Source organism: Lucilia sericata, unplaced genomic scaffold, assembly GCF_015586225.1.
Source record: "Lucilia sericata isolate MDLA Ls3-8-SP2 unplaced genomic scaffold, ASM1558622v1 Contig000627F_arrow, whole genome shotgun sequence".
NCBI lineage: Eukaryota > Metazoa > Arthropoda > Insecta > Diptera > Calliphoridae > Lucilia > Lucilia sericata.
In genome coordinates this window covers 106,108-129,102 of record NW_023994633.1, presented here as the reverse complement: position 1 = coordinate 129,102, position 22,995 = coordinate 106,108, and the positions used below count along the sequence as shown (strand labels likewise).

The 22,995-nt window shown below is 30.4% G+C and overlaps 1 protein-coding gene across 4 annotated transcripts in view; it reads right to left on the bottom strand.

The window, feature by feature from the left end:
* The window catches only part of LOC119606835 (furin-like protease 1), a 96,831-nt gene that overhangs the window by 21,013 nt on the left and 52,823 nt on the right, over positions 1-22,995 (bottom strand). For 3 of the 4 annotated variants that reach the window (XM_037960477.1, XM_037960475.1, XM_037960476.1), the window contains 7 exons: positions 20,265-20,513; positions 20,067-20,195; positions 19,121-19,995; positions 18,877-19,050; positions 13,826-13,944; positions 5,842-6,005; positions 1,122-1,200 (listed from right to left, as the gene is read on the bottom strand). In XM_037960477.1, coding sequence (XP_037816405.1) covers positions 1,122-1,200; positions 5,842-6,005; positions 13,826-13,944; positions 18,877-19,050; positions 19,121-19,995; positions 20,067-20,195; positions 20,265-20,513 — 1,789 coding nt within the window. Of the gene's footprint in view, positions 1-1,121; positions 1,201-5,841; positions 6,006-6,200; positions 7,344-13,825; positions 13,945-18,876; positions 19,051-19,120; positions 19,996-20,066; positions 20,196-20,264; positions 20,514-22,995 lie in introns of all 4 variants that reach the window. The other variant, XM_037960478.1, reaches the window with a different exon arrangement.

The following is a 22,995-nucleotide window of genomic DNA, read 5'->3' as shown; positions in this document are numbered from 1 at the left end:
AGTACCTGTTAAATGTCTATAGTAGAAAGCATTGCATGTCATATAATAAGTCACTAGCATTGGTGACTGCGTCAATAGTAAGTCAGTACAGTTTCACTATTGACATTTCCTGCAGGGTATTTATGAATTGAGTTTGGATTTTTAACAGATTTCAAAATACATACATATGTATGTATGTATCTATAAAACAGAAATACAAATGTCACACTAATTAAAAGGAGACAAAACAAATTACTATTGTATATGGGCATTTCCACCGAAAAGTCAACTTTTGTCACATCACGTCATGCACAATTAACATCTTATATCTAGGGAAACAATATACATATTTTTAATTTGTTTATATTTTTATGTAGAGTGCTAATAGCTCTATGCATAAGATAAAGGGGCGACCGATCAAAAAGAATGGTCCTAAGATATTGTCAATTAATGTCCGTGACGTGATGTGACAAAAAATATACTTTTCGGTGGAAATGCCCATATACAACGGCTTGATATGTTAATTATTAATTTTAACTACATACAGTATATCAATTAAGTTGTTTGTAACCTTTTTAAGAGTTTTTTGCTTTTTCGTGCCTTTTGCTCTTTACTGGCAGTAAATTTATATTGTTCAATTGAAATTAGATATTGAAAAAATCAATAAAAAATATTAAAATATAAATTTTTACAAGAAAAATTTATCGCGATAACATTTTGCTAAAAATAATTTACTTTTTTCTTAAAAATTATAAAATTTTATATAGGCAAATAACTTAATTGATTCACTGTACATTTATAAGAAGACGGTTGATTAAAAAAAGATATTGTATTTAAAAATATGTATAATGATTTTTTATATATCGTTAAGTACATTTGCGGAAATATCATATATTGATTTCCAAATAATTTGTTCCTAAACATTGTTTTATGTAGTCTAATTAGGATCCCTTAATATATATGCATTTATATACACATTTGTATATTAACTATAATTAATATACAGCCTATTTTATTATATTTAAAAAATTTCGTCTGGTTGTTTAAAAAATTGCGCTTTTTTTAAAGTACTTAGCTTGTTGCATGTTTAAAATTACTAAAAAAAAAGAAACGTAAACATAAAGTTATTAACAAAGACAAACCTAAGCACTGCTGATTAATAGTGGTTTTCACACAGCTTGTATTTGTACGGTCGTGAGTCATCATACTTGGTTTTCCCATCTGAAAAAGAATTAATATAGTAGTGTTATTTATTTCACTATGAATCTATAAGTTTATATGTATGTATATACATATGGGTAATTTCATGTCAAGTGACCCAACTCAAAAAATCGATTTTGACGAAATTTGCACCATTGGATAGTAGGTCAGAGACACATTTTCAGCTCTATCGGTCAAGAACTGCCGGACTGAAAGGGGGTCAAAGTTGGACATTTTGGTCCTAGCAAAATTGCCCAAAGGAGTTCAGATAGCTATTTCTTCACTGTTTCCAAGAATTTTTTTTAAATTAAAAAAAATGTTTTTCAAAATGGTCCTTTTTGTGTCTGTCCTACTATCCCATAGTATTAACCTTGATGCAAATTTCATCCAAATCGGAAGATATCGATTTTAAAAGTTGGGTCACTTGACACGAAATTCCCCATATATAATCACTTAGATCTATGACTATTAAGGTGGTCGAGTCGGTTTATCAACCTGTTTTATAAGTTTACTACTGGGCTGAAATAGCTTTTTTTAACCGGATTTCTAAAAAAATTAAAGTAAAAATTCAAGGTGGAAGTACACAACACGCATTGAGGCGGCAACGCGTTTTACGCTTTTCAAACTTTTCGCGCTTTACAAGCAGCAAGTTACACACCACGCGTCATTTTGATCTTTCTTTTAATGTTTTTTAAGGGCCAATATTTAGGTGAAAGATTAGCGATTAAATTAAAATAAATCTTCGAAAGTTGTTTTTGAGTACTCAATTAGTTACTTTTGTCAAGTTTAAGCGCTCTATTTATTAATTAGTATAAATTATGGACACTTCAAAATAATTTTTTTTTGTTTTAAATTTAAGTTTTCATTAATTTTCATATTAAATTTACAATTGATTTATTCTTTATTTATTAAACATGCATTGTTTTGATAACAAACAGTGACGTTTTGTTGTTTTGTATGGCAACACTGCGAAGTTTAGTCTTGTACTCAAATACATCAAATGGGTTAACATCAGATTAAATTTATTTTTAGATTAACCACCTCATTTTTTAAAACTTTCGTTAACGTAAAATGAAGAATACTGGGAAATTTTTAAAAATTTGAATTTTTTCCAAACAAAATAAACGGTTTATAAATTAGATTTTGTATGGAAATTTTGTTTTATAAACCTTTTATAAAATAAAAATGTTGTTTGTGAAAAAAGGGGTAAGACTAATATACAAAGTTGAACAAAATACAAAAGTTACTAACGTATAAAGAATGAACATGTAAAAAGAAGAATAAGAACGTACATGTTGCAGGGTAGCAAAAGTGTAGCTAAAACTTATTTCATTTTAGTTCTTGTTAAATGAAAATACACTATTTCAACGTTTTTTTGACAGAAGCCTACAAAGCGTTGCCGCGTACAACGCGTGTTGTGCACTTCCACCTTTAGGATATTAAATATTTCCATTATAAAAAAATATTTTGACACTAACTGTTGAGTTTTTTTGTATCAATGGTGAAAGAAAGTGGTTTTTGTTGGACAATAGTTTAGTGTTTAGAATAGGAAGTCAGGGACAAAGACAATGTGCCGGAGGAATTAGAAGAAAGCATAATGAGGTTAGTACATGAGAAGTATAGTCATGTTCGTATTGGGAAATGTATGGACAGAATAAGCAAATATTATTGGTTCCCTAATATGAAGGACATATTAAATAAATTCATAAGAAACTGCCTTAAATGTATTTACTAAACATCTGCATGGGTATACTTGTTCTTAAATTCACAGTACTGCATAGTATCAAAATACACGTACACTATTGTGAAAATATTAAACAAGCATGTGCAGGATGTGTAGGTTCGAACAAATAAGTTATAATCACACACTACTTGCTTAATTTAGAAACGGAATATTACACGTCTCGCTCGTTGAGAGTTGTGTAGTGTTTGATATAGTTAAGCAAAAACATCTTCATGATAGCAAAAACATCTCGAAATCTACGAATGATCAGTGTGATCAGTTCGAACTTTTACATACAAACAGCCTTAATGCCAGGGTGCACTTATAAGGTGAAGTCAATTCAACAGCAGATCACTCATTTTTTCATTTGAGGTAGATACAACTGTCAAAGTACACTATTTAGAGTTGCCACAATCCGAAAAAAATATGTACATCTATCTAGGGATTCATTATTTTTTTTAGGACAAAAAATTAATAAATAAATTTTATATTCATTTTAATCCGTAGTAAATTTATGCGAAATACTCAAAAATTGCACAAACTATTTGTCTTAAATATGCATCTATTTTATCAATTATAGGGAACTTTTTACTAATCAATTGAGAGTACAAACATCCCACAATTGTAAATAAAATTATTAAAATTTTTATCATAGATATCTTAACTTTGGTCATTTGGACATTATATATTTCTTATACGACAATAGTAGAGACCTACACGGTATTATAAGTTCCCAATATTGACTGATAAAAAATAATATGTATATAATTTGTATTTTTGCTACTACTTACAATTTTGTAATCTAATACTAATTTTTTGTTATTTTAATTGAGAATTTATTTACTTTTTTAATAAGTAAATAATAAATAATATTCTAACCCCCTTATTCACAAACAACATTTTTATTTTATAAAAGGTTTATAAAAAAAAAAACAAAAAATTTCCTACAAAATACCGTTTATAAAATAAAAATTTTGTTTGTGAATAATTTTTCAATTTATGTATAATAATAAACAGTTGAAAAATATTAAATCGGTTAAGAACATTTTGAATTTTTTTGGTCTGTCTAGTCAACAAAAAGCGTTTTTTTCTAATATCTTCCGATTTTTAGGGTATATTGAAGATTCTAAAAATGGTAAAATGATCTACTCATCTAGGTCTATAAAAAGCATTATATCGCATAATGAGTGTTTTTGAGTGACACACAGTGTAATTAACGTTTTCGTATTTATCATGTGTAATTATTATCTCAGTCAGGTGAAAGATTAGCGATTAAATTAAAATTAATCCTCGAAAGACGTTTTTGAGTACTCAATTAGTTAATTTTGTTTGCTAGTTTAAGCGCCCAATGGAGGTGATTTAAACTTGAGCAAGAAATGCTAAAGTGTAAACAGCTGATGCAAAAAATTTATTACAATTTTTATAAAAATTAACATTAAAATGTTTGATTTATTGATTAGTATAAATTATGGAGACTTCAAAATACATTTTTTTGTTTTAAATTAATTTTCATATTAAATTTACAATTGTCTTCTTCTTTTTTATAAAATATGCATTGCTTTTAAAACAAACAGTGACGTTTTCTGCTGTTTTGTATGGCAACACTGCGAAGCTTAATATTGTACTCAAAAACATTAAAGGGGATTAACATCGGATTAAGGTTATTTTTAGATTAACTAATCTGATTATTAATTGGCATTTGATTGCCAACTCAAAACCCGCTCTAAATGTGGTTTTTGTCAGAAGAAAAAAATTGCATGTATGTAATTCTTAAAAATTTTTTGATTTTTCTCATATGTATGTATTTGAAATCTTTTTTTCGTTTACAATACGAAAATTTTTCAGTTTAAATTAAAATTAATATGCCGTTTACACCAAATCAAAAACTCATTGTGGTTTCAAAAACAATATTTTAAAAACCAATGTGTTTATACCAAGAGTTTTCGATTTGGTTTGTCATATTCTTACCTTAATTTCTACTTTTTTGCTCTTTTAGCCACTTCAATATTATTTTTTAACTATAATATTACACAATAAATAGTTTAATTAATAAGATTTGTTGTATATTCGAAATTTGTTTAAATATTATTTTTTTCAATTTAACATTTTCTTTTGTTTTACTGAAAATCCAGAGTTGGATGTTCTGTTTTTAGATATTTTTATTGGTTTTTGTTCTGATTTTCATCAAAAACTAGCTGAAAGTAGTTTTATTTGTATGGAAAAACAAATGAAATTTTAGTAGTTTTTGAATCGAAAACCACATTAATCCAAAAACTACTAGTTTTTCGTTGGTGCAAATGGCATATAAATTTCAAAGAATAAAAAATATTTTTTTCCTTTGTAAAAAATACTTTTCGGGGTATTAAATATTTTAATAGTGTTGAAAAAAATATAAGTGATAAGAAAAACTATAAAGTGCTATGATCCTCTAATTTTCGTGAAGAAATTTTTATATTTCATTTAATTTGTTTCGTGGTTAATGAGAAAATAATAAAAAACATCAACGAACCGGTTGACATAAGTCTGAAACTAGGGATTAAATTAAGAAAAATTTCGTTCACAATTCTTAATTTGTAATCCTGTTTCCTCGTAAAACGACTTCAAAATTTCAAAGGATCACATTAAAAAAAAAAAAACAAAAATTTAAAATACTTCTGCTTATCCTACTATGCCAAATTTGGTGTCAAATGACCAAGAAGAGTTGTAAAATACATTAAATTTATAGTTTCAGACGTATATCATCCGGTTCATGTCAAACAATGTTTTTCTCTTTTTGTCGGACGGTGTTAGCAGTCAAAAAATTAAGGATTTCTTTTATGACATCACGAATAAAAATATGTGCTTTTTGTAGAAGAAAAGGAAGTAGTCTTTCTTTCGAATTCTACTTACTTTGGGAGTTAAGTTATTGCTGGGTAGAAATCAAAGTATTAAAATGTTACCTGTTGCATATTATTCCATTGATCATTAGGTTCATAGTCAATGTCATTGTGCACCATGTCATTTCTAAATGGACTAAATTGTTTAGAATTTGAAGGCGTAGGGTCATCTGGTTGAGCAGGAATCTCCGTACCATAGAATATAAGATCCCATTGAGTAATTTGCGCTAAGAAAATGAGAATTTTATGTTAAATATAAATGCAGAGTAAAAATATAAACATCTGAAAACGTCTATATTCAAGCTACACACATAAATAAATAGATAAAAAATAAGTTTGCTAATCTACTAAAGTTTACAAAAATCGAGAAAAATAAAAATAATATTAAATTTAAATGTATAATAAATGTAATTTTCCTATACCATTGGAATGTTTTTTATTTGATGTAGCTATGGCCATACTGGGTACTTGTGTTGCGTCAACACCTGCCGCTGCCAAAAGTAATTGCTGCTTCTTCAAAATTTGTTTATCAGGCACAAAACTTGGTGACGATTTCTTAGAATTTTCACGTAAAGGTTTAGTAATGGTTGTACTATCAGCACCTATGTTGGACGCAACTTCCAAAGGTCCCTGTTTAGGTGTGCTTTTTAAAACAACAACATTGTCATTTTTGTCTTTTAAAATTGGTTGGTAAGGCTGGAATTCTGGGAATATGGATTGAATCTTTTCATATCGTTCGAACAATTTAGTTATACGCTGATTAGACTGCATAGAAATAGATCCTTCCCGAATAGGAATTATTATGTCGGTAGTCAATAAAGGCTGTTTTGTGGATGATGACTCTTTTACATGTTTTGTGGCCTTTGCTGCAGATTTTGAGTTAAATTTTCCATTATTAATGTTTGTTGATGAAGTTGATTGCAAATCTCCAATTACTTTACGCCCCGCCTTTTCATCAGGTGATTGGAATCTCTCACTTGATTGCTGAAGTTTGTTAATTTTTTGTTTAATATTAGCATCAAGAGGGTTTTGAGATTTTGAACTTATAGCTTTACTCTGTTGGGAAATGCGGTAAAATTTATTTTTATGTGAACCAGGCGTAACCTGCGTAGAAGATTCTTTTTGCTTCAAAGGTCTTCCGCCATTATTTGAATTTTTATTTGACTTGTTGTTTTCCAGTGATTTCCCTTTGCCATTTTTATTAACTTTTGTATTTTTTGAGGACTGTTGTTGTTTTTTACTGACGGGCCCTTGATTTATGGCTTTAAATAATGGATCATTTCTTATATCGCTATTAGCAGCGACATATACAGATTTATTTAGAGGTAACTTCGATGAAGAAAGTTTACCAGCCAGGCCAAATTTTGAGAAATTTAAGTTATTGTTGTTTGACATACGAGGATATTGGGCAGAGTAAATTTGGTGTAAATTGGTGCTCGCGGAACTAGAATTGGGCGTTGTAATATCAACAAGTGCAGTACGAGCAGTTGATACAGGATCGTTAGGGTAAATAGGTTGTGTTGTGCCGTAAAATATAAGTGACCATTCCCTCAACAACGCATGACCTTCGTTTATATTTAAATTATTTATATACAAATTTCACAGTGTTATTATTTTTATATTGTTTTATCCATATTCCATGGCGGCAATGTTAAAAAATAAATAAAGATAACTATTTAAGCAATATTTTACCACAACCTATCGGTTTTAATGACTTTATGCGATATTTATCAATAATACATATTTAGATTTTTATACAAATGCTCATTTGTAGTAAGTAAATCAGAATCACTTTTAACTTTTTATCTCTTTCAATCGAAGAAATATGTATGTTATACCAAATTTTAAATAGTAATAACACAGAAAAAAGTTTCAGCATAAATATTATGAACTGCTTTCATTGACAATAGTTAATAACAAAGAATATAAAGAAATTGTGGCTTGTCAGTTGATACCTAAAAGAGTTGTCATTCGGTACCTAACTCTAAGAATGTATTGGTAGAATTTTTGTATAAGTATTGGAGCTCCAACCACTTTCACCACTCTTTCCAAACATACATACAGTTGTTTTCGCTTATAGTCCACAACTACAGTTGCACAATTTTTGTGGACTATAAGCGAATTAGGACTATAACCGAATTTCTTTTTAAGCCACTTTATGGACTTTAACTGAATCCTGATATAATACACATTTTGGACTATATACAAAGTATGTACTTTCTTCAATTAAACCACCTTTTTATATAGTCCATAAAGTGGCTTAAAAAGAAATTCGGTTATAGTCCTAATTCGCTTATAGTCCACAAAAATTGTGCAACTATAGTTGTGGACTATAAGCGAAAACTACTGTATTGTGGCAAAGGAATTGTGCTAATGCTTAAATAACGCTTAATATAAAAAATATTGTTAATTTTAATGCAGCTCAAATGCAGTCTAAATACACCCTACATCACACTAATGGGAACGACATTTTGATTATGTCTTGAAGTTAGTAACACCTCCGTCGCTGTAATGATGTTATCCGTCCATAAAATTAGCCTGTTAAATTTTTTTGGAAGCGGTATATGCTATATTTCTTTATAAAATTCGACTGAACAAATTTTATATAGATATTCGTATATTTGACTACATACTTTTATATTCAGTTATGTAAACATCTCTTGAATATAACTTCTACATTAAAAACTACTATATAACTTATTGGAACTTAGTCGCAATGTAGGTATGATGTATTCGGATATAGGTATGATGTATTCGGATATGATGTATTCAAATATACATACATACCGTCATATGAAATCCCAAAAGTCCTAAGTTACAAAAATACGTGTTCCTGCTAAATTTTACACTCCAATTAAAATCAACGTCCCTATCAAAGAAATTCTCAAAGGTTATGTTCTAAAATTACCTTAAAATTCATGAAAATTTTAAAATTCTTTAGAATTTTTAACTTCGAAACTGGGAAATGTTATAAGTTGGCATCAAATAAAATAAAAATGGCACTTTTAGTGAACCCTTGTAATTTAGAGATTATTTTAACAGTTTTAGAATTTTTTCAAAGAAAAATTCCAATATCCGAAAAACAATGGAGGCCTAAGCCTTCCATGTTTCGGCCTATTTGACCAACAAAAACCGATTTAAATATAGTTGAAAATGTTAAAACTTACTATTTTTTAATGTAACTTACGACCTTTTGGGTTGAAGAAAAAACAAATTCTCAATGGCGTAAGTTTCATATCTCCGTAAGTAAAACAAAAACCGCAAATTTTTCTTTAAATAATAATTTGTCAATAAGAAATAAGCTTAACTTGAGAAAATGTTGAAAATTTTTGGTTTATTTATCATTTTAGACGGCTTTTTGCTTCTCCTGAAAAATTTGTTCAATGTAACTTAGGGCTTTTTGGATTTAATATGACGACACATACGTACATACATATATACATACATACATACATACATACATACATACATACATACATACATACATACATACATACATACATACATACATACATACATACATACATACATACATACATACATACATACATACATACATACATACATACATACATACATACATACATACGTTCCTACCGGCAAAAAAAAAATATTTGGATTTAGTGTTGTCCATTCGTGAGCTGGACAGATTTCTAGAAAATATCCTAAAGGGGACACGATTTTTCATGTTCAATTCAATTCCAGCTTCAAAAAATCGTTGTCTTGTTTTATGATGTTTCCCAAAATATTATGTGTCTATCGATGGGCGTTCATGAGCTGGACCGATTACAAAAAGTACCCCTTATACTTATTTTTTTTTAATTTAAGTTTTTTCTTAAACAAAATATACAATATGTAGTATAATTTGAAAGGTTTTTTGATGCCGTGTCTAACTGAGTACAAAACTTGCAAAAATAATACATACATTTTATTTATTTAAACTAAATTTTTTAAATTTTATCTACTATTGTATTAAAACTTCATTATGAATTCATTCGCTAGTTTAAGCTTCTTTCGTAAACGTTTGCTTTTACCTTAATATATAAATGAAATAATAGAATTAACAGGTTATGGGCCAAGCAGCTTCCAACGCGTCAATGAAATAACTATTGGACATTAGAATTTACGAATTGAATTAAGTTAACTGAAGGAATACTTTTAGTACGAAAAGTTTAAGTATGAACAAAAGGAAAAAGTTTTTTTTTCTCGGAAGAGCGTCGTGATATATTACGACGCCATTGTCGAAAACTGGAAAACGAGTTAAAATACGATAAGAATAGAACCTTTAAACAAGCATAATTTTGATACGTGGAAGATCCAAGTATAAGCTCTATTGGTGAAAAATTAATCCTGGAAATACGATTGTGGAAAATCCGTAAAGCCGGAGGATGCTGCCCAAGCCATTTTGCCGACGGAGAAAGACGAAAAAGCTAAATCGGATCTTATACTAACAATCAGTCCATCAGAACTACAACAAATTAAAAACTGTGGCACATCAAAAGAAGTTTTGGACAAGTTGCACACAGTTTATCAATCACGGGGGCCTGCCCGTCAGGCAATGTTGCTGAAGTCTCTCATTTTGACAAAAATGCAAAGCGGTGATGAAATGCGTGATCATGTACGAAAATTCTCCGAAGTTGGCGATAAACTGAACGAAATGCAGTTATTATAGACGAACTGTTAGCTATACTTTTGCTGTATAGCATCTCGAATAAATACGAAACTTTTAGAATCGCCATCGAGTCGCAGGAGAAATTGCCTTGAACGGAATTTTTAAAAGTCAAACTACTTGAGGAATCCGAAGCACGTAAACGGAATACAAATGAACCCAAACACATCTAAGGATCAATGTATTCCAAGAACAGAACACATCATGTCAACAACAATTACGTTAACGGGGACAACAACAAGAACAACAGCGGAAAAGGTAAATTCAAAAAGTCTTGCCACACATGCGGAAAAGTTGGCCACATGGCAAGTGACTGTCGCTCAAAAGGTTTCAACAAGAAGAAGCAGTACATCAAAACAGAAGTTTCATGTAACGTGTACGAAGTTGCGAACAACATAGAAGACTATCATGGTAAGTAGTGTTTAGATTCAGGCGTCTCCGAAATACGAGGTTTGGGAAACGTACAATTCGAAAGCTCGAACTGTAAGGTGAATTTAAAGGGGACATTATTCGAACCCGATTTGAGAACAAATATTTTGTCTGTATCGAAAATTACTCAGAACGGTTTGGAAGTACTCTTTAAACGAGATGAGTCCGAAATCCAAACAACAATAAAGAACTCTTGGTTGCAAAGCGTGTTTGAGGATTTGTACTGCGTAGGCGAAGATTTGGAAGTAGCCTCGGTTTCACAGATAAAATAAAAATCACTGCAAGATTGGCATGAAATGTTTAAACACTTGAACGAAAGAGATCTAAAGGAAATGATGAAGAAAAAGTGAGTGGTATTCATACAAATGTTGAAGCAGTGTTACCAGCATGTGAAGTTTGCATTCAGGGGAAGCAATCTCAAAGTCCGTTTAAGCCATCTCATAGCAAATGTGGGGAATTACTGGAATTGATATTCAGCGACGTGTGTAGCCAAATGCGTGCGCGGTCCTTTGAAAAATTTATTGGGTATAAAAATATGATGGAAAAGAAAACCGGTATGAAGATAAAATGTGTACGTAGTGATAATGGCACAGAATATGTCAAAAATAATATGAAGAATGTTTTCAGAAGCCATGGAATTCGTCACGACCTGACCATCGAATACACTCCACAACAGAACTCTACTGGATATGGCAAGGTGTATGCTAATTCATTCCGGCCTATCACATATATTTTGGGCAGAAGCTGTGAATACCGCCAACTATATAATAAATCGTTGTCCATCTCAGAGCCTAAATGGTAGAATCCCATATGAAATATGGATGAATAAAATCCAAGTCGTCGGAAAATTTGAACCTCTGTGGTATCCAAGGCGTATAGATAGATAGCCAGAAAAATATGTCGAAGCCGAGACGTAGTATTTACACCATCGACCACCCAAAACGAATTTGAGGAATTCATGTCAGTTCATATTGAGCACACTTCGACGAAAGTTCCCAAGAAAGTTCAGAGCCGCCGGCCACTTCAAATCAACAACCAATGAAAAATTAGGATTCTGATATGGTCAATGACAGTAAGAAGATTGAAAATGACGGCAAATTTACCAAACAAGAAGGTGTTTACTGGAAAGAGGGGCAGACCAAAGAAGGTACATAATACAGTTACAGAAAGTACAACTGCAAATGAGCACTGTAATTTTCAGATGATTTTCTAGGTTTCAATGGCTCTGACGTCGAGCAGTACCAATCGTAGAATTTTGTTCAACCTACCGATCCAAAAATTAGCATCGATGCACTCATTAGCCCCTAAGCTGAAGAATAGCTTAATGCAATGCTGAAAATAGTTGAAAGACCAGTTGGCAGAAAATTTGTCGAATCAAAGTGGGCACTACGTACAAAATACAAAATTGATGGCACAGTGGAATGTAGAAAGGCCAGACTCGTCGCAAAGGGATTCACTCAGCATCCCGGTATCGACTACAATGAATCGTTTGCACTAGTCACCAGAATGAGCTCTATACGTTTCTTAATGGCTATCTCTGCACAATACGGTTTAGAGATTCAGCAACTTCATTTTGTTGTAGCCTCTTTGAACGGTGTGATCGAAAAGGAAATTTACATGGAAATGCCCAACGACCTAGATAAAGTCCTGAACGAAACGAGGCATCAAAATATGATGGTAGAGTGTGCCTTCTCAAAAAGGCTATATATGGCCTCAAACAATCTGGTAGATTATGGTACGAAAAGTTGGACAAAAAGTTGAAAGAAATGGATAATGGCAAAATTTCCTTAATCTCCATTTACGTTGATGTGCTTGTGGTAGCATCATGTGATCCAAATAAATTGAGGAGTTTGAAGATAGAAATGGCTAAAGCTTTCGAAATGAATGACTTAGGATCCATTAAATTTTGCCTTGGAATTGAATTTGGTCAAGACATGAAATCAGGAACGATTTCCATGGCGCAGTTAAAATATATTCTACACATGCTTGACAGATTCGGTATGTCAGACTGTAAACCCGTCAGCACACCTATGAATGTTAGCGAAAAGCTTTGCAAGCAGATGTGTCCTAAATATGAAAATGAAAGACTCGAAGCGGGAAAATTGCCGTATCAGGTCTTGGTCGGATCCTTGATGTACTTAGCCGTTTCAACAAGACCTGACATTGCGCACGCCGTGAAGGCATCGGACTCATTTATTCTTCCAGTAACAAACCAATAGAAGGATTTTCAGATGCGGACTGGGGTTCGAACATAGATGACAGAAAATCGTATACAGGTTACGCTTTTACTTACGCAAATGGTGCCATCAGCTGGGAATTCAAAAAGCAGAAAACTGTGGCCGTTTTTAGTACGGAAGCTGAATATATGGCCCTACTGGATTCTACAAAAGAGCCCATTTACCTCAAACGATTTTAACTATCGAACGATGCATGTGGATATCCGTCACCACTTCAAACGTGATTCCATTGAAAGAAGCGAAGCCGAAGTGAAGTATATGAGTTCAAACGATATGCCGGCTGACGTCTTAACCTAGGCACTGGTGGCTACAAAGCACAACAAGTGCACTGGATCTCTAGGATTGAAATTATGTGAAGTCAGGTTTGAGGGGAAGTGTTAAAAATTGCAAAACACAATAACCCTTATTATTTTATATACTATTGTATTAAAACTAAATTTTGAATTCATTCGCTAATTTAAGCTTCTTTTGTAAACGTTTACCTTAATAAATAAATGAAATAATAAAATTATCAAATATATTGTTTCAGAACAGAACTAACATTTTTTAAAAATAATTTAATTTGGACCAGCTCACGAACGGCAATCGCTAGACTTAAAATATTTTGGGAATTATCATAAAACAAAGCAAAGTATATTTTAGAGGGGTAACAAAAACACGTTTTTGCTTTCCATTCAGAGTGAGTCGTAAAATACATTTTATTGAAACTTACCCATATAACGTCCCTCGTTGTGTATTTCAAGTTGCCAATTTCCATGCGGCGATTCTCCCCAAGTATGGACGGACATAAAGGGCCACTGATTAAATCCAGAGTGAGAAGTGTCGTGAACTCTATAAATATAATGTGAATATTATTTCAATTATTTCTCAGATAAACGACATTAATTAATCACTTGTGTAATAATTTCATGTATCATGTATCATAAGTGTTAGAATTTATATTTTTATGTGGAAAATAAGATAGATGTATGAGAAGAAATTGAACCAGAATTTGTAAATGATGTGAATGTTTTAACAAATAATGACCCCTATTCTGCATTTCAATTCGAATCGAAATTTTCTCCGTTTGGCAACTTTGGTATTATGCATTTAGTTTCGAAGCTCCGTCACAAAAATAACAACTTACAAAAACGTAGTTACGATCGTAATGCAGAATACAAACAATCGTAAAGCATTGAAATGAAATGCAATATCTTCTTATTTTTCTTACGATTCCGTTTTTTGTTGGAATACCAATTTTCGATCGTAGCGTAACTGAATGCCGAAACGTAATCGAAATGCAGAATAGGGGGTATATTCTCGAAGGGAAAAAAATTACCTTACGAATATGGTACATAACTTTCATATTCCGAATATAGTAATACATATGTATTTTAAAATCTTGAGTGTGTAGTTTCCACTCAAAATATAGATTTCAACAAGCAGAGTTACCATTTCATTAGCAATAAATACACGGTGTGACATAGTGCAGTTTGTAGGTCCCGAAAATCGGGAGTTTTCCCCAAAATTTTTATCTCAAATTGTTTTAATAAAAAAACAAACTTTTTTATTATTATTTTTTTTAATTTACACACTTCTTTACAAACCTAAGTGATTTATTGGAACTGAATCAACTTTCTTTTTTTTTACCAATTTTGTTAACCGACACTTTATTAAGAAAATCAGTTATCGATATCGAGTGGCTTATCATGTTACTGCAGCAGGCGCATCATATATTTTGGACTGAAAAAGTGTAATTTGTTGATTTTTATATACAAAGAAATCGTATTATTAACAATAATAACTCGATTAAAATAACAATATCTCATTTTAATTGGAAAAAGATTTGCCAAAAGAAAAACAATTTTAAAAGTTCACTTTTTATAATAAATTGTTGCTCAAAATTGGGTTTAAGTTCCAAAAAATTATTAAAAGAATAAAAATGGATTCATTTTCCATTAACTCACTTATGTTTAAATAGTAAAAGAGTTTGTATTTTTACTGCCGTGTAAAAAATTTAACCAGATTAAAAAAAATGTTGATCCAAATTTTTAAGTCCGACAACAATTAAAAATCCGTTTTTCTGTCATAACTCCCGATTTTAATTATATTAAAAATTCTAACTTATATCGATACTCGGTCATTGTTTACAAATTAGGTGAAATTTTTGTGTTTTCTAAATCTGCAAGTTGGTTTTTTTATAATTCTGTATGCTTCTCCTACTTTTTTTAGGGATTCCGCAGGGATCTGTTTTGGGTCCCCTTCTGTGATGAATGTGATGTACTGGAATCAAACATAAATTACAGTCTTAGACGCTTTGCTCAGTGGCTGCATGTTTGTTTTCCAGTGGTATAACATTTTGTTTCATTTGCTATTCTGTGGTGATCTGTATATATTAGGGTGATCGACTCGATTTTTCAACCGGTTTTAAAACCGGTTTTTTCTGCTTTACCAGTGTCGGTTTTTTCTTAATGTTGATTTTTCGAATATCGAATAACCCGGTTTTTTTTACTTTTTAAAACCCGGTTTCGAATACTTTTATTTGCTTTGTATTCAAAGATTATTTAAATGAAATTTTTAAGTAAATAATAATACAGCCCGTCTAAATTTTAAAAATATTCGAGTCGAGGAACTAGAGTACATTTTCTACAGCTCTTTTGGTTAAACTTTTTTGATTTTCCTAATTAATTAAAAAAATTTATTTGTAAAATTGATAACTGTTTGATAAAATTTAGCAATCTTAAGATTATATTCCAATTACAATAATTAATTTACGGCTGAAATTTTATGGAAGAGTTGGAATGCCTATGCAAATTTCCTAAACAGGGCTTTTAAAATAAGCTAGGATTACATAGTACCTTATGTTTAACAGAAGTGTCCCACTTTTTTCCTAATTTTTTTATATTAAAGAAATAATGTAAATCAGACGACTAGATCTAAAGTTATAATCTTTTAAACTGTTAAAAATCATTTCGGGCCATGTTTTGTTAATCAAATTTAAACATAGACATTAAGTTTTTCAAATTAAAATATATTTTTTTTAATTATAATGAAAAACCGGTTAACCGGTTTTTTCTGAATTTGAAAAATATCAACCGGTTTTTTTTAAATGTCAACTATTCGAACTATTCGAAAACCGGTTTTTGGCAAATGTCGAATAATCGATCACCCTAGTATATATGCACGATGAGTAACTTGTACTGGTTGATAACCATAAGCTCAGCGATTGTCATAATTTTACTTTTAAGAGCGATTTAAAGAAAGTTATGATAAATATTTCGTGTGATATATTTATATTTCTTTTAGTTTGAGCAAACGTTTGCAAGTTTTAATTGTGTATAAGTTCTCTCTCTTTCTTTCATGTGTAAACTCGGAAAGATATTTGTTAAATATATTCTTGACTAGGTACCATTCTAGTCGATTAATTGATTAATTTAATTTGTTAAGTGCTTTTTCATTGTTTGTTATAAATTTGTTAATTTTCACATATGAAAAAATCTATGTGCACAGGAAACTGTGGACCATTAGTATTAACTCTGTATATTCAGTTTTTCAAAATCAGCTCTGCTCCTGTAAAAGGACTTTAAGGTTTAATGGACATACGATTTCAAAAGATGGAAACTGTGGACCATTAGTATTAACTCTGTATATTCAGTTTTTCAAAATCAGCTCTGCTCCTGTAAAAGGACTTTAAGGTTTAATGGACATACGATTTCAAAAGATGGAATACCAAATGTATATAAAAAATTTGTTAATATTAATATCAAATGAAGCTGAAAACCTCTGCTTTAAAATAATATTATTTATTTCAATTCACCAGGATTAAAATAGAAAAGGAAGCATAAAGAAAATTTTTCACAAAAAAGTAGTTAAACATTTTTGTTTTAAAAATTAGACCTTTTTTAAATTAATTTTTTTGATTTTTTTTTCTGATTCAAATAAATAACATATTCCCAGTTTTCATTTGATAACAGTATTAGCATCATACATATAAATATTTATAATATTCGTTTGAAGTCCTTTAAACTTAGGCTTCCTTTCAAAAAAACGTTTTTATGATATGACAACTTTTAGGAAGGTTTTGTATCAATAACACCTTCCTCTACATAGAAAAATTTCGCCCAAAATCAGTGTTTTTGCTTCAGATATGTAGATGAAGAAGTTTGAATTTAGCAAAATAAGTACGCCAATGTTATTACAGATCGAAACACTTTCAAAAAATTATACCTGTAAAAGGACTTTAAGGTTTAATGGACATACGATTTCAAAAGATGGAATACCAAATGTATATAAAAAATTTGTTAATATTAATATCAAATGAAGCTGAAAACTTCTGCTTCAAAATAATATTATTTATTTCAATTCACCAGGATTAAAATAGAAAAGGAAGCATAAAGAAAATTTTTCACAAAAAAGTAGTTAAACATTTTTGTTTTAAAAATTAGACCTTTTTTAAATTTAATTTTTTTTGATTTTTTTTTCTGATTCAAATAAATAACAGATTCCCAGTTTTCATTTGATAACAGTATTAGTATCATACAATACATATAAATATTTATAATATTCGTTTGAAGTCCTTTAAACTTAGGCTTCGTTTCAAAAAAACGTTTTTATGATATGACAACTTTTTGGAAGGTTTTGTATCAATAACACCTTCCTCTACATAGAAAAATTTCGCCCAAAATCAGTGTTTTTGCTTCAGATATGTAGATGAAGAAGTTTGAATTTAGCAAAATAAGTATGCCAATGTTATTACAGATCGAAACACTTTCAAAAAATTATATCACAATAACAAAAATATTGCGTGAACCCTAATATACGTAAATATATTTTAATCAGGATTTTGCCTTTGTTATATAGTTAATTGGCCTATTGAGGCTTTATATATTATTTTATTTGAGTTTAAAATAATAAATAAAATAAACATGGTACTTGGACACATGCTGAGTAATTGTTTGCTTCACGGTGATTTTATTGTAAAAAATATATTTTTCACTCGATTTCAGCAGATTATTGACATACACTACTTATATTCAAAAAGTACTAAATCATAGCCTATTTTTCAGGAGAGCAAAAATATTATTTAATTCGTGAAATATTGCACAAAAAAACAATACATTTTTAACAATCTATATCACTTTTTGGTTGACAAAAAAATAAAAATCGCCAATATTTTTGGAATACATTGGAGCGTATGAATTTTGGGGCTAGTTGATAAAATCTTAAAAACATAAAATTTCTTTATATTGAAAAATATTTCAAATGAAAAGAAATAATTTATAATTTTTGAAAACTAAAACTGAATTAAAAAAATTTACATAGAATTGAACTCAAAGAAGTGAAAAATTATAATTTGGTTTGTTTTAGGAAGAAAAATGTTATAAAAAGCAATAAAATTAATATAAAACATCTAGTTTCCTTTTATTAGATTAAGCGAATTACTTCGAATTATCCGATTATTAACCGGCTAACTAAACATATCAAATAACTATTTCTTGAATAAACCGAATAAGTAAAAAACCTGACAAATTGAATACCTATAATATAACTTGAAAACAAAAATTTTGACACAACCGCTACACTTTTTTAATAAACAAATAAAAATCAGCTGCCTTTACATTTTCACCTTACATAGTGCATCCCGTGAATACCCTAGTAATAACACTTAAAAAAAATATTGAAATATATACACAATGTTTGAAGTTTTAAGCATTTTAAAATGGCAAAAACGGGAGGAAATATGCTTTATAAATAGTGTTAATAAACATTGAACAGTCAACTCACCGTGGTGTTAATAGAGTAACTTTAGTGCCTGCTGGTGATATAAGGTTTAGTTGAATATCTCCCCTTCGTTGTGATGTTAAAGTTATTTTAGCTTGAACATGCTCCAAAAAGTTAATATTCAAGCAATTTTTTACTGACAACTGTAAGGTTATATGACCTTTGGGTGGAATAACTCTAGAAATGTATAGAATTATGTAAATGTTATTGCTATGTATTGTTGTTGCATTTGTCGTATAAAATTTACTTATCAACATGTGGAGCATTTATTTCACAACGTTGTTGTTCCGGCACGGTTTTCCAATTCCGCGCTAACCTGACCATCGCTGATGCATCCATTAAACCATAACCAAATGAATGACTTACTCTACGTCCCACTCCGTTTTTAGACCAGTTAGGATCAATAAGATTGGCTGGTTTTGCAGTTCTAACAACAATATGCTGTAAATCCCTCCACGTTAAGTTGGTATTTGATTCCAACACTAAGGCAGCAATGCCCGCTGCTAAAGGCGCCGAAGCTGAAGTTCCAGTGTGAGAGACAGTACATGAGTGATGTAAATCTGTCGTAACAACCTGTTTTTCTGTTTGGCTACCGCTACTGTATGTTGTTGCTAAAGTGGAACTACATTTTTCCGAATACCAGGGAACATGACCCTCTTCGGTGGCACTAGATATTGACAGTGTCCAAATTGAATTTGTATAACCATCACAGTTACAATTGTCTAGTTCGCGTCCTCCATTTCCTGAAGCCCATATAAATATGCTTCCTTTTCCGTTTCTTCCCTTGGTTACTCCTTCTATAAAAGCCCTAGATGCTAACTCTCCTGGACCATCAACTGTTTTCCCATCATCGTCTGGACCCCAAGAAGCACTGTATATATCGATGTGTTGTGGATTTAGTGAAAGCGATCGTGCTTCTACCGCATCTGTGACATCACCATCAAGCATTCGGACACCGCCAACACTGGCACCAAATGCAATACCCACAGCACATATTGTATTGTTGGCAGTAGCAGCAACCTCTCCAGCACATCTGGTGCCGTGGCGGTTTGAGTCTGTTAAATCATAATGGGGCATTGGATCCGGATCATGACTATTCACATCATACGATGCTTTGGGATCCTAAAATGTCAAGAAACCATTATATTTATGAATGTATATTATATCGTTCGATTTATAACTTTAAAACTTACATAATTACTAATAATATCTGGATGATCAGATTCCAGACCATCATCCAAAATTGTTACTACAATACCTTTGCCAGTTATACCTTCTTTCCAGGCTGGTATTACATTCATATCCAAGTCACCACCGCGGTTCTAAAAACGTTAATATTCCAATAAGAAATGTACATATGTATATATTAATATCAATATTAAAATACCGACCAAATACCACATTTGTGGCCATTTTGGATCGTTGAAAGGAACTGCATCCACCATAGAATAAGCTGATATAGAAGAGGTACGTGAAGGTCTCATATGTATAAAATCACGCTTTCGCCGAGATTTTGCAATTTGTTGCTGAGCCCAACTAACTCGATCATCTTCATCTAGTCGAATTTGATGAGACAAAGCAGCCGTCAAAGAACGCTTAGAAACTTTACGATGAGCGAAGTGATAATGATCGTCGAAAATCTTGAAATATAAATGTTAAAAATATTTGGTAGAATTTAAATTTTGACTTGTAAATATTTTATTTATATTTTTTTCACAAATTATTTCACAATTGTAATTATTAATATAATTTAATTTTTAATTTAATTAATTTCACTTAAAAATCATTTTTCGAGGATATATAGTGACAATACACTGGAAAGAGATATTTCAGAAATAAGTAGCTTCTTGACTTCTGATCATTTTCGGCTCTAAACAATCAAAATTCAAACAGATTTATAAATTTAGACAACATTATGTCTCAAGCTAAGGAACTTAAATTATTAAATTATTTGAAAAATTTATTAGTGAGAAAATGGATATTGGTTTAAATGATGACTATATACCAAATTTGTAAGTTGTCTTTAAAAAAGGGCATTCGACTGTGGACGCTTTATCAAAGTTCCAAAAGCTTCTTGTGGAGTACCTCAAGGCTCAATTCTTGCACCTCATTTATACAATATTTTAATTTATGACTTTCCCCACAACCTATTAAACTCAATAGGTGTACTCTATGCAGATGATTCACTACTCAATGCACACAACGAATCTCCCCCAGAAGCACTTAAAATTGTCTCTGGACACTTAGTTAAAGTTAAAGAATTTTATGATTTTTGGGGAATAAAAATAAATGCCTCTAAAAGTGAGGCAATTTGTTTAAGAAACGCGTCTGGCAAATGTCCTTACTATGTTGTCCCTGAAAGTAAAAAACTGAAACTGAAACCAATACCAAATGAAGTAAATTTGGAAAACTATAACAGCTACAGTTCCCAATAAAAATTTTGCACGAACAACTTTGACACATATATGAATAATTGGGGAAAAAAATGGGCGAACTAGCAATAGTGGGTGTGGCACATTCCACACCCATATTGCTAGCCAATACCAAATCACGTAAATTTGGAAAAATATAACAGCTACAGTTCCCAATAAAATTTTGTGCAATAATAGACGGATAAGAAATAGTGTGCGTGTCATCCCCCATATAAAGTTAGTACCAAAATTCGTATATCTGGGAATCTATAAAATTTGGAGCACTCAAATTTCGTCCGAACGTGGTACTTCCCATATGAATTTAATACAAAAATTCGTATATCTGGGGAACTATTGGAGAAGGATGCTCAAATTTTGCAAAAACAGTTTTGACATCCATGTTAGTATTTGCCTAATTAGAATTATATAAAAAATTTGTATATCTGGAAACTATTATATCTAGAATCCTCAAATTTTGCACGAGCAACACTGAAATACATGTGAACAATTTGGGGATAGCAATAGGACATGGTACCTCGCATATGAATTAAATTTTTACATCTGGAAAAATATAGCAACTAGAATTCTCAAATGTTGTACGCGTTGTAGGGGGCGTACTGCTGATTGAATAAAAAACTAATATAGAGAATAGTCAGGTACTTTTCGAATATATTTAAAATACTCAACTTAAAAACATAATATGGGCTTTTTTAATCACTGGATTTATTTTGCATTTATTTTATTTCAAAAAAAGCTATCTTTGAAGGCTGAAATTTCATCCTTATCTGAAAATACACTGTATAAGCTAATATAATTTTAGTGCATAAATGGCGGTTTTGCAGCTAAAAGAAGTAAATATAATTTGGATTTATGAATTTGTATTTTTCAAAATTAAAATTTCAAAATGGCTCTTTTCACATTTTTTGGTCTTAAAAAGCAAATTAACGAAGTGATAGGGGAAAACTAATAATATATTCGTACTCTATGGACTATAACGAAATGGAATTGGTATATGAGAACTCCTGTATTTTATTTTTCTTCACATTTGCATCACATTTTAATTATAGTTAAATTTTGAATAAAATAATATGTATTACTTTGGAATAATGTGCACATTTCGCTGGTTGATTAAACCAGCTCATTGAGGTTACAAAAATAATCTAGTACATACAAAAAAAATTGAGAAGAATTTTTTAGAATTTACAACATTAAAAAGTATGTACTTTAATATACAAAAGTCCGAAATGAATCACTAAAAATAGAATAAGTTTATTTTATATTATACGTTTCATACAAAGGTTTTTTATTAGACTAACATTAAGTTGCATATAATATGCTTATATTGTACGGTCCTTAATATTAAATATTCCTGAATTATAAACTAAATATGTAATATAATAATATCCTCATTATTGTTGAATTAAATTTAAATATAAAAAATGTGAAGTATTCTTAATACAACATATTTCATTTAAAAATAATTAGTTTTATGAAATGAGGATGTGATATAATAAATAGAAGGATAAAATGTGAGTAATATAACTGATTAAAGTGATTAAAATAAGTTTATACTTTTTTATTGATATTTAGATGATCCCATCCCAAAACCGAAACAATGATTTTACATTTGATATTTCCAATTTCAATAAACTGCACAGATAAAGTTTTCAAATTTAATGAACAAGAAAACTTTTTACAATTAAATTCTTAA